This window comes from Patagioenas fasciata, chromosome 9 (genome assembly GCF_037038585.1).
Source record: "Patagioenas fasciata isolate bPatFas1 chromosome 9, bPatFas1.hap1, whole genome shotgun sequence".
In the NCBI taxonomy this organism is placed as follows: domain Eukaryota; kingdom Metazoa; phylum Chordata; class Aves; order Columbiformes; family Columbidae; genus Patagioenas; species Patagioenas fasciata.
In genome coordinates this window covers 5839173-5852062 of record NC_092528.1, presented here as the reverse complement: position 1 = coordinate 5852062, position 12890 = coordinate 5839173, and the positions used below count along the sequence as shown (strand labels likewise).

General features: G+C 47.3%; 1 protein-coding gene across 2 annotated transcripts in view; it reads left to right on the top strand.

Annotated features, from left to right (window-relative positions):
- Positions 1 to 1492: 1492 nt before the first annotated feature.
- The window catches only part of RYK (receptor like tyrosine kinase), a 56236-nt gene continuing 44838 nt past the window's right edge, over positions 1493 to 12890 (top strand). The window contains exon 1 of one of the 2 annotated variants that reach the window (XM_065845013.2): positions 1493 to 1826. In XM_065845013.2, coding sequence (XP_065701085.1) covers positions 1529 to 1826 — 298 coding nt within the window. In that variant the 5' untranslated portion in view covers positions 1493 to 1528. The remainder of the gene's footprint in view (positions 1827 to 12890) is intronic. The other variant, XM_065845014.2, reaches the window with a different exon arrangement.

Here is a 12890-nt window from a genome sequence, read left to right as displayed (position 1 = left end):
TTTTTTTCTGGGATATTTTGGCAGAGTATTCCCAGCCATGTGGAACAGACCCCAGACACCCAGCTGCCGGGCCTGCCTGTGGCTGGGAACACGGTGGGTGGCCAGGGTGGGGTGTTGAGCAGAACAGGTTGAGGAGGGTGAGCAGGACAGGTTGTGATAGATGATCAGGACGGGTTGTGGTAGATGTTTAGGACAGGTTGGGGTAGATGTTTAGGACAGGTTGTGGTACATGATCAGGACCGGTTGGGGTAGATGGTCAGGACAGGTTGGGGTAGATGGTCGGGACGGGTTGGGGTAGGTGGTCAGGATGGGTTGGGGTAGATGATCAGGATGGGTTGGGGTAAGTGGTCGGGATGGGTTGGGGTAGATGGTCAGGATGGGTTGGGGTAGGTGGTCGGGATGGGTTGGGGTAGATGGTCAGGATGGGTTGGGGTAGATGATCAGGACGGGTTGGGGTAGATGGTCGGGATGGGTTAGGGTAGATGGTCAGGACGGGTTGGGGTAGGTGGTCAGGATGGGTTGGGGTAGATGATCAGGACGGGTTGGGGTAGGTGGTCAGGACGGGTTGCGGTAGATGGTCAGAATGGCTGGGGTAGATGGTCAGGACGGGTTGGGATAGATGGTCAGGACGGGTTGGGGTAGATGATCAGGACGGGTTGGGGTAGGTGGTCAGGACGGGTTGGGGTAGATGATCAGGACGGGTTGGGATAGACGGTCAGGGCCGGTTGGGGTAGATGGTTAGGATGGGTTGGGATAGATGGTCAGGATGGGTTGGGGTAGATGATCAGGACGGGTTGGGGTAGATGATCAGGACGGGTTGGGATAGATGGTCAGGACGGGTTGGGGTAGATGGTCAGGACGGGTTGGGGTAGATGGTCAGGATGGGTTGGGGTAGGTGGTCAGGACGGGTTGGGGTAGGTGGTCAGGACGGGTTGGGGTAGATGATCAGTACGGGTTGGGGTAGGTGGTCAGGATGGGTTGGGGTAGATGGTCAGGACGGGTTGGGGTAGATGTTTAGGGCAGGCTGTGGTAGATGATCGGGACAGGCTCTGGTGTATGACCAGGACGTGTTGTGGCAGGTGACCACACCACCCTGTGTCTGGCAGGAGATGTCCGCGGCGCGGCGTAGGGCGGCGTGCAGGCTGACAGCGATTGTGCGGGGACCGGCCGTGTGCCCGGGCCGCGGTGTTCCCCCCTTCAGCCGTCCCTCGGGACGCGCCCAGACACCCTTCAAGCGCCAGGCACTGACATCATGAGGCACCGGCCAGGACTCGGCCGCCGATGTGCGGCTAAGACACCGCGCTCCCCGCGGGCCGCGGCTGCGGCGACCCCTGAGCCGGCGGGCGGCGGGCGGGGGCGGGGCTGCGCGGTGCGCGTGCGCGGGGCGGGGCTTGCGGCGCCGCCGCGGAGGAAGCGGCGCCAGCGGCGGCGTCGGGCGCGCGCAGCCATGAGCGGCGGGGCGGGGCCTGGCGGTCGCGGCGTGTGAGGGGTTCGGCGGGGCGGGGGTCCCGGCCCTCCCCGCGGAGCCATGCTGCCGGGCCGCCGGGCCGGCCGGCTAGAGCCCGGCGGGGGGCGGCGGGGCCGGCCCCTTTCGGCGCTGGGGGAGGCGGGCGCGGGGCGGCGGCCGCCGTCGTGCCGGGTGCGGGGCCCGCGCCGCCATCTCCTCCGCCTCCTGCCGCTGCTGCTGCTCCTACCCGCCGGCGCCCAGGGCCAGGCCGGCCCCAGCTCCGGCACGCACGCCGCGGGGCCCCCGGACTGGCCCCCCGCCGGCCCCGGGCCCAGCCTCAGCCTGTACCTGAGCGAGGAGGAGGTGCGGCGGCTCATCGGTGAGTGCGGGCCCGGCGGGGGACGCGGGGCCTGTGGGGCTGGGGAAGGGAGCGGGGCCGGGGGAGGGGCGGGGGTCTGTGAGACCGAGGTGGTGTTAGGGGTGTGGGCGCCCAAAGGGGGCTGGGGGGAGTTCTGGGGGGCTGAGGGGGCGTTTTGGATGTCTGGAAGAGGATGGGGGAGTCTGTGGAGCTGCGAGGGGTGGTGGGGCTGGGGGTGTCCATGAAGATGTCTGTGGCACTGGTGTGAGGTGTCAGGTGTGGGGTGCAGGGGGGATGGAGGGGTCTGTGAACAGGGCTGAAGGAGCTGGGGTTCAGCAGAGGATGGGAGGCTGTGGGGTTGGGTGAATCTGGGGATCTGTGGGACTGAGGTGGTGTTGGGGGTGCAGGTGCCTAAAAGGGGCTGGTGTGGAGTTTTGGGGGGCTGGGGTGAAGGTTTGAGGGACTGGAAGAGGATGGGGGAGTCTGTGGGGATGGAGGGCTGTGGAGGTCCATGGGGACATCTGTGGGACTGGTGTGGGGTGCAGGGGGATGGAGGAGTCTGGGGGGATGGTGGGGGTCAGTGAGGCTGGAGGGGATAGCAGTGGCTGTGGGGATACTTGTGGGACTGGTGTGAAGTGACAGGTGTGGGGTGCAGGGAGGGTGGAGGGGTCTGTGAGCAGGGCTGGAGGCTCAACAGAGGATGTGGGGCTGTGGGCTTGGATGAATCTGTGGATCTGTGGGACTGAGGGGAGCAGAACAGAGGAGTCCAGGGAGCCTGGGAAGAGTCTCTGTGCTGACTGGTATGTGTGGTTGGGGTTTTAAGGGAAGAAAAGGGTCTTGGGCTCCCTAAATTCAAGTGACTGGGGATGATGCCCCGTGGGAGCAGGGTGAGCCCTGAAAGAGATGAGTTCAGGCCTGTGATTTAATTAGCGAGGCAAGTGACATTCAGAGGGCAGAGAGGAGACCTGGCAATAATTGGGTGCGTGCGTGAAAGGAATCTTAATTTCTAGGCAGGCTGACAATTGCTGTGTGAGTACTTGGAGACCGTTCGTGAAGTCCCCCATCTGGCCCGCTGTGGAAGGCGTTCGCAGTAGTTTTGTGCTTGGGGAGTCTCTGATTTAAACAAAGATTTGTTTTCTGTAGGTCTTTGGCTTGCTTAGGCTCTTGTTTAGAGTGGGTGACTGGAGTCTCAAAACAAACACGTTGGTATCCTTAGTGATTTGTTTTTTCAATAAGTGTCCTTGTGTGTCTGTAAGCTAAAAAACGGGCAGCACAAGACTTTATTTGCATCAAATGGACAAAATAAAAATATCTCCAGTTAATTTGAACTCTGCAGGCACGTAGCTGACCCAAGTCGGGGGATCTGGGGACTGAATAACACTGTAAACATTTTTTCCCTGATGGCTTGTTCTAGCGATTAGCATTCTGTTCCCATCATTTTTACACTGCATGTACTTGCTGCCAGATGCTCTGTTACAGACGGAGGATAAAAATGTCAGACTTGCTGTTTAGCTGAGTTTCTAAACAAGTAGTTAATCTTGGAAATACTGAATGGTAAAGTTTGCACTGTCCTCAAATGTGTGTTTAGTTGGATTTGTGCAGACTTCCATGGTCCACTAGCATAATTATTCATCATTAAGTTAACAACCGAGGGGGAAGATCTACTGTTGTTATTATTTTTTAAGTTAAATTGCATCCTGGAACCTCTCTTACAGGTGTCTGTTGCTAACATTGTGAAAGTCACTTATTACTCAAGCTGTCTGTAGCTGTTTTATATCACTTAAAGTATCTGACATTTAACAATCTGTTCTGCTTCTGCGACCCCAAAGGATTTGATAACCTGGACTCTAATCCAGAGACACACTGGTGCATTTTTCAGCTAGTGGGATGCAGATCACTAGAGATCTGTTGTAGACCTGAAAGTTTATTTTACCTTGTGTTGTTGGCTTGAGCAGACTTTATTTCAGGAGTATTCCTTTACAGCTACTAGCTGTTTTAGGTAAGATGTATTTTGATGAAGCACCTAGACACACAAGCCATCATGTTTTCGATAACTATTAATATGTATTGCTCTGGCAGAAGAAAGTCTGAAGGGCTGGATGCATTTGTTACAGCTCTTCATACTTCTGGAAACAAGACGAGCCAATTAAAAATAGCCAGTTTTGTAGTATCTGAATTGTGTTTCAGGACAGTCAAGTTTATGGTTTCGGCATCTGTAACTTCTTTGGGGAAAGCCGTAGCTCGGCAGATGCTGGAATAGTCATTCACCACAGATGGGAAAATGCGAACTGTTAGGTTCAGTGAAGCTTCTAATACAAACACAGAAACTAATTTCTCTCACCTTTTGTTTCTAAACTGACTTTGTCTCTACTACTGTCTTGCTTGTGGTTGAACAGAAAACTCTTCAGCTTTCTGAAGTGCTCAGAAACCCCAATGTTACCTGGAGTTACTACATTCTGTGGCATGTTTTCATGTTTCTTATTATTGCTGCCATCTCTAGATCACAGATTTGATGTGTCTGTTGAATCAGCCGCAGGCAGTGAGACGGTGCGTCCCCCGTGCAAAGCCAGAGCATTTCCAGTGGAAAGTCCATGAGGCTGAATGGCTTCAGTGGAGCATCAAGGTGCTTCTGCTCTTCTCAAACCCAGAGTTTGGTGTCTCACGGAACCATGGCCTGTGTTTATCATTAGGCTGCGGCTCTTGTAAATGAAATAGTGACTTGCTTATTTGTGGCTCTTCTTTTTGTGGCACAGAGGCAGGACAGATACTATGGTTTGTAGCAAAACTGCCCGCTACTTTCCTGTGTGCTTATGCCAGATTTCCACCGTTAGGCTGTGTGATTCTGACCATGTGTTTGCCTTAGGAGGAGTTGTTTTGAAATCTTCAGAACTTTACAGAGAACTAGAGAAAACTGGCTCGTCTTGTCGTGTGAGATGGCTTTTTCTTTTGAAATGCAGCGGAGTTCTCATGGCCTGAAAGCACAACTTTCTATATGGCGGGCAGATGGTGTCTCTGTCAGAAGTCTCTTGTCATTCCCATGGAAAAAGGTTCACAACCATCCAAACTATAAGCCTTTTGGGGAAAAAAATAAAAAAAGTGTTTTTCACATGTTTGAATGTGTTAGTTTCCACTCACACCAGGCAGGATTAAGGGATAGAAGGGATAAAGATAGAATGAGAGAGATGAATTAGTCAGGGGGACTTGGTTGAGGTGAGGTTGAGGTGGCACCATGAGCTGTGGCTTATGGGAGTTAGTTTGTGTGGACAACATTTTTTTGGACTTGGACATAAACCTGAAGAAAGTAGCGTTGATCTTATGGAGTCGCTAACTCTATAGGTATGATAACACCACCTGATCGTATCGCTTTTTATTGACCACCTCGTGGTGCTAAACTCACGAGACAGATGGTGTTAAATTAGTGATGAGTTATTCACTTGATGTAGTGACTTTGATTCAAATTTTCCTGTGAAGTCTGAATGTGGTGATTGCCTGGTGTTGAAATGCTCTGTTGATCAGCTGTTCACAGGATCCTGTGATATAAAGGCACGTGTATCCCTGCTTGGCAGGTAACAAACTAAGCTTTAGAAAATAAGGTAAAAAAAATCCATTAATATTAGGTAGCTAACTTTAATAATGAATCTATTTAAAGTACATAGCATTATTTAGCACTTAATGCATTCATGGTATATATCCTAGACCTTCAGTTATGAGTTCGGGCAGTTCAGCTCAGCCTCACTGGAGACCTTGAGTTACACCCCACAAGGACCAGAATCAATAGTTGCCTGTGAAAACTTGGCTTCAGCAGGTTTTTTCTTGCATTGCAGATGGTTCTTCTGCAGCATTCATGAGATAGTGCCTAATTGTTCACAGCAGCAACAAGGTGCTTAAGCAGGGAGGACAATCCCGTCTGTTCTTGCAGGGGTTATTCTGCTGTGAAATTGGTCTTGTGGTCTCTTCTTAGCACATGGCTCTGCTTCTTTCTAGACATAGATCTAGCCTTGAATGGTGAATGAGATTTAAGTCCCAACGGGGGAAAAATACTGTTGCCACAGAACTAGAGGTTATCATAACATGTATGTATGGGAGGATTAACTAGAATTGAAGAGAATCTTAAAGTCAGAAGTACTACAATGTTTGCGTTGAGTTTGCAAACTTAGTGTTCTCCGGCCTGCTTTCTTCTGAGTAATCGTGTTGAATGTCGTCTTCTGTTAGTTTTTTATTTGCACTTGCTTAATTGAAGAGTTAATTAATGAACACTTATGTGACATTTTCTTACATGTTCTAGAATTTTATTTGAAGCCAGTGTGCAGCTTACTGAAATGAACTGTCTGGTTTTGGGGTGCAAAATCTGTTGTAGCAGAGGGTGGGATGGTTGTTGTTGAAATTGCCCTGCGGTGAAGCTTGACAGGGGCCTCTGGAGATCATCTGATTCAACCCCCTGCTCAAGCCTTTAACCATCTTGGTGTCCTTCGCTGGGCTCTCTCCAGTAGCTCTATGTCTCTTGTGCTGGGGAACCCTGTGCTCCAGGTGTGGCTTCACCAGAGCTGAGCAGAGCCCTGGTCAGTTTTAGGCCAAATGTAGTTTAGTCTCCATCTGAGCTAGACAAAACATTGACTTATTGCAGCAGTTGATCTTAATTAAGATTTCATACTGTGGAACAGCTTTCTTCATGTCACTATTTTGGGGAGCTCGCAGCAGGAGTTCACATCAAAAGTGCTTTCTGGGGCTTGCACTGGGTTTGTAGTGACTGGAAATCCTCTTGTTCCATCGTCTTTCACCTGGTTGTTTGTCCCTGTTGTGAAAGGGAGCTGAAAACTGGTGTGCTTGGGATGTGCTGGGATGAGCTGGGTGTTCAAATCTTTGAAAGGTTGAAGCATTTCTTGTGATTCTTGAACTGCTTCAGAGCCTTGTTAGAAGGCCACTCCTTGACAGCATCGCAACCCAGTGAGTTTTGTTAGTAGCACCTTGAATAAATTTCCATATGAGGTGGGTAAATTACAGACGCTTGTATGTGTTACCTCTTCAGGACAGAGAAAATACAGCTAAGAGCCTTTGGGCAGTTGCTGGAGGATGAGATGTCGATGGAAGAGCAACTGTTTGAGTACCCCGAGGTCTCGAAGCAAATGTCTGTGATACATGACCTATAGTTCAGAATTTTGTTCACTTGTATGCATGTTCATAAATCCTTGTTTTCTAGCTTTTAAGTGCTCACCTCTGAAGAACAGTAGCTATTTTCGTGTTCTATGCAAAATGAAGTGTTGTATTGCTGCGGTCCACACGCTGGCTTTTGAAGGAGTGCAGAAACCTGCGTATTAATGCTTTGGTTTACCATTTGAAAGGGAACTTAATTAAAAATTACCGTAGGTGCACCGAGCTGGATGGAAAGCAAGCTTTTAATCTTGCTGGACACCATGCACCGCAACAAAACCGCATTGCTGATGCTGGTCTAAAAATATTCTGCTGTATTCCACTTAATTGGATGTGCTGTCTTTGGGATAATTATTTTATTACCTCGCCCTGTAAAGCTCTTCAGTCTAAATCTTTAGTGTCACCGGGGAACGTCACTCAAGCCCATTTTGGAGCGGTGGAGGGTTTGGAGGCCGCGCACAGCAACATCTGGCTGCTCACAAGCTGCAGCAGGTCGGGACAAGTTCCTCACATAGCGGAGCCGAGCAATCTGTTTTCGGTTTGGAGCCTTTTCGGTGCACTTGGATGCTTGTCCTTCTGATTTACCGCGTACCGCGCCTCATGTCAACGTCGTTTTGAGGTTTATGAGAACAAGCTGCATTTGGGGTTCCTCTGCCCTTTTCTGTTAGCTCACTTTTAATTTGCAAAGTTCAAATAGCGTGTGGGTAGCTGTTTCTTCAGAGTCATATAAACCCTCTGTGATATTTGTAGGGCTTGCAAGCTGGTAGAAGAACATGCTTTAAAAGTTTGAAATAGCCATGGGGAGTGATGCTGGTGGAGAGGCAGCTTCTAGCCTGGGTTTGAAGTGCTTTGAAATAATTAATTCTGTGTGACTGCCATTGAGAGGAAAGTCTGGGAAATACCGAAGTCCTTGTGCGTATTGGTGGGTTGATTTCTGCCACCTGCTTCATCACACCAGCCTATGTGTCGGGATTTAAAAAACGCCGGGGGCTCTGTCTGAATCCTTCCTGGGGGAAGCGATTTGTTTCTGCAAATGGGCCGTGCGGGAGGGACAGTGAGCGGCTCGGCTTCCATGGCGCAGCACTCCGGGTTCCTCATTGCCAGCAGAATCCTATGGGGGAATGGTACACCAATACTCTCCTGGATGCAGTCAGATGGCTAACCTGCTGCCTGAAGAGCTGGAAATCCTGAATGAGAGATGTTCAAAGGAGTTCCAGGAGAAATAAGAGCAAAAAAAGAACTCCAAAGCAAGCAGAAGCAGTTCTAAGAGGAAAAGTTGCTTGTAATATTGACTCCAGACCCCATCAAATGTGTCTGTGCAGATATTGTTATATCTGTGTTTCACTGATAGGCATGGGAATTTAGACAGGTGGGAATTTAATCTTTCACCTGTGAAACTTACTTTAAGCAAAAAACTTTAATGTGTTATCCAACATGCAGATGCTAGCAACAGTTCTTGTGGTTCCTGTAGCCCTGATTAGTTACAACTAACAAAAATTCCTGTTTTGTTCTAAAATGTTACATAGTGTCTTCCTGTAGGCATGAAAGGGCAAACATTTTAATTATGGGATTCTGGATTTTCATAGTAATATGATTTATTGGTATTTTGATCAACAAGGACCTAAATTATTAGTGAAAGTCTCAGGACTTGGTAGAATCCTTGCAGCATCTTTGGAGACCGAACTTGTCACTCACTGGGGAAAAATATTCCTTTGCGTGAGTCTAGGATGGATTTCATTTAGTAATGGAAAAGTGTAACCTCTGCTGCTCTGTCCTGGGAGGAAACAGCCATTCCAGCTCCCCGGGTCTGTCTGGTGATAATCGCTCATGGCTTTTGTAACATTTGTGGAAGAAATCTGACCTCTGAGACTGAAGGCTGGCCCGATGAGTGGGGGGAAAATAAAATCCTGAAGCTGCATTCCTCGCTGCTGTGATTTTGACACCTGTGTTCACTTTGGCAGTATCTTCTTTCTCAGTGTCAATTGTTTGGCCTCTATGAATACACGTTCTCTTCTTCCCTCCAGTGCATAGACAGAATGGGAACCAGAGAGAGCAAACGAAGGCAAAAAGCTCCCTGTACACAGGAGAGGAAGCAGCACGAAGGGCTGGGACTGAAACTGCTCCTAAACAGACAGGGCAGAGGGAAATACAAGAGATAAGAATTGTGCTCACAGGCATGAAAAATCTCAGAGTGGTGTTTTCCTGAGAGCTGGAGCTGTGTTGGGCTCACTGGTGTGGGAGTACTTCAAAAGATGGAGTATTTGGGGAAATCTTGTGTTTTTTCTCCTCCGCTTCTGCTATTCAGAGTCATGTTTGGATACTGGAAAAGCTGAATTAATGAGGCACATTCCGAATGTACCTTGTTTCGTAGTTGTGCTGAGCTGTAGTGAAACAGGATTGCTTGATGACTAATTCCTACCTGAAACTACGCAGACTGAAATATCACTGAGGCTCCTACTTCCCTTGCAGCAAAAGGACCTTTAGTTAGAGTCTATTCCTCTAGTAATTTAGTATTAAAATCGTACTTGCGGACTCAACTGAGAAAGTGGCGAGCGCCTGAAGGGTGAAGCGCGTTTAATGAGTTGTGCCTGATGAATTGATTTTTTTCTTTTTCCCTTTTTTTCCTCTCTGAATGGCAGCAGCACCAGCAGATCCCGTGTAAGAATGAACGCTAACGCTCTCTGAAAACGCCTTGTGGCGGTACAAAGGCTGCGATAGCAGAGGCTTCAAACGCATTATTTCTCTTCCATCTCTGCCTTTGTCCTTCTCTCAAGCGGATAACTCGCATATTTGCACTGACTGCTTTGGAGAGCTGGGAGCAGAAGCAACAGCATGAAACTAATGCGGTGCTTTAGAATTTCGCTTCCACTTACCGGGTGTTGAATAGCTGTAATTAAATTAACCAGTATATTGATTTCACCACTCTGCTTGGGAAAGATAAGAGCAGCAATGTAAGCGTTGGAGCTGCTGCTTGGCGGGCTGGAAAAGCTGCAGCCGCTCGGAATATGTGATGCCAGCGGTAGCAATGGTGAAGCCGAGCAGGTTGATAAACTAAAGATGATTATCCTCTCAAAACTGTTTTTGCCTTTATGAAGTTAGTGGATGGCCATGTAGAATAATCCCTTCTAAAAGGAAAGCCCCAGAGTTTAATATTTCTTATTTCTTAGCGTGCAGATTGCCACAGAAGTGAGTAGACCTGGTTTATTTTGCGTGGAAGGTATTTAGAAGGTATTCTCAGGAGCAGAGTTTACTTTTGTTCTGCTCTGAGGCAAGAGATGTGGGTTTGTTTATTTCTATTTTTTTTTCCTCTATTAAGGAGAGTGTCATCTAACCATTTTCTCAGCTATCTTTGTACCCTACCTATCAGAAAAATGAAGATCTTTCTGTATGCGGAGGAGAGAAGAATAAGCAGACAAGCTGTTGAAATGTAATTGTTGCTGTTCAGGGACAAAGAGAAGGGTAAGCAGTTGGGTCCTAGGAACAATTAATGTCTCTTTAGTTTGGATTGAATGAAGTATTGACAAGTTGCTTACGCTTTTGCTCTAGCAAGTGCCATCTCCTGGGGGAAGATTCTGTCCAGAGAAGGGAAGAGGCTGCTCTGGCTTTCAAAAAGTGAGAAAAACCCTGTTTGCCCATGGTGTTGAACTTGCAAATTCTAATAAACAGCAGCAAGAAGATAAATTGTGGGTCATCTGTCGGTGCCGGTTCATGAGGTTCAATGAGAGCTCTTGGCGAAGAGTTTTTCCTCTTGCTTGCTAAATATTGGGAAGTTTCCCCCTAAGGTTCCCTGCAAGGAAGTCTTGGTTGGTTTTCAAGGGTGCAGTCATTGCCTTCAAGTTATGTGGAGTATTTCCTCACATTGAATGCCTTGCGTATTGTCTTCCGCCTCCAGCTCATGAAAAGATGATTTTGTGCAGGTAACAAAGCCCTTTGTATAAATAACCGCGGTCCTGAGCAACCGTACTGTTCCCAATGAGGAACTCCGGGGCGGGAAACCTTCCCTGGAGGTCAGAATGGACTTAATTCTGGAGCCCCGCCAATCAGTGTGATGTTAACGAGCTAATGTTAGCACAATCCCGTAGAATTTCAGCATGCTTTGGTGGTAGGTCAAGCTGTGATTTTTATTTCTAGTCTGTTTTCCATGCATTCAATACTGCATTTTTTCTTTGAGGTCTGTGTGATACTGGATTATAATCCATCCCTTTCCAGCAAAGCTTAGCCTGAAGTTTAGAAGGAAAGGGTTGAGATAGATGCAAGTAGACAATGAAGAACTTGACGTAGAGGTAGGAAGTTGCCCCCTAAAAAGGAGGATTCTTTTGTCTTGGTATGTTTTTTTCTCTATTTTATTTTTTCCTTAAGTGTCAGGCAGTGAGTGGAAGGACTATTCAACGATCAAGGAAGAAACGTTTCTAAGCAGAAGGTAGAAAGTACATTAGTGAGTACTGATGGATTCGTGTCTGCTGAATTTGCCTTACCAGCTTGACACTGGACAACACCTTTTGATGTTCTCTGGCACTGGTGTTTTGAGAGTGAAAAGCTATTTCTTCATCATCTCTATGTTACTTAAGATTTAACTTTTTTCCCCCCTTGTACTATTTTTCATCAGTCATCTTTTCCAGACGCTCAAGGCCCGTAAGACATTGAAAAGCAAGTATTTCAGCCCAAATTCCTAAGCAGCAGCTCTAACCATTGTGGAAAAATAGAGTAAAAAATGCAAGTAGGAGACTATAATCTCACTTGTTTTAATAAAGGAGAGTTCACTTTAGATATATACAAATAGGATATAAGAAATCTTGTGTGTGTGTGTGTGTGTTCAGGTGCTTCATATTCCATGTCCGATAGCTTGCTATTTTCTAAATCAAATTGATCCACGTGGATCAGTTTGTATTTGATTTCCTCATTTTGTTTTTTAACTCCCAGTTGTAGTTTTAACCCTGTGTAAGCTGATTGTTGAACTAAATAAATACATTCAAACTAAGAAGACTGGGAAAGATTTCCCTCTAAAATAAAGCATCAGTAGTCAAGAGCTGATTTTTGGTTCTTCAGCTGTGTTTTCTTGTTGCTTAGGCTGATGGTGTGAAAATAGAAGAATTTTGTCAGCATGCTGTTGCAAAAAGAAAAGGAAAGCTTAGGGTTTAAAGTCAGTCTTTCAGACTTACGGTGCACTTGTAATGAAAGGAAAACGGCGGGAAAAGAAATAGGATGGTGGCGAAGGGATGTTGAAGCGCCAGGTTTGTATTCTTGCCTGTGGATGTTCAGCTGCTCAGGAGCAGAGACGCTGTTCTCTAGAGCACGTAAACCTCTGAACAAATAGAATATTTATATAAAGATAATTACTTGTTTGACTGCAGCTCTTCTCAATGGATTTATTTCAGTGGCTGTGAGTCAGGAGCGGTGATTTGACATCGCGCTGCAGAGATTTCTCAGCTGCTTATGAAGAAACGCTTCCAAATTACAGAGTAGCGTATTGAGAAAACAGACACTCATTTCAGTTATTTCTGGACACAGGAGTCTACCAGAGGGTTGGGTAGGCGGCTGGAGAGCCAATTATGTCAGCCATCGTTAGCAGATTGCTATTGGGCTTGGGCTAATATCCCTATTGCAGCACGCAGTTTTTTGGTACGAGCAATCTCATCTTGCTCTTACATTGCACATTCATTCTTGGTTTTTAGCCATAATCTTCCTGAATTATGTTGTGATGATTTGAAGTCTGTTACCTGGGGCAACAGACACCTAAATACTGTTGTCTTTAAGAAAATCTGCTACTACTAGTCTATGTTTTAGGATAGATTTGCTTCATAAAAATAAAACAGAATGTTTCCAATGCTGATAGCAGCAGGTTTCTTTCATATATTGTACTTAAAAAGGAAAAAATAAAGGAAGCTAGACTGCATTTACACAGGAACATTTGAAAAGGAGTGCTTTGTTAGGCTGCTA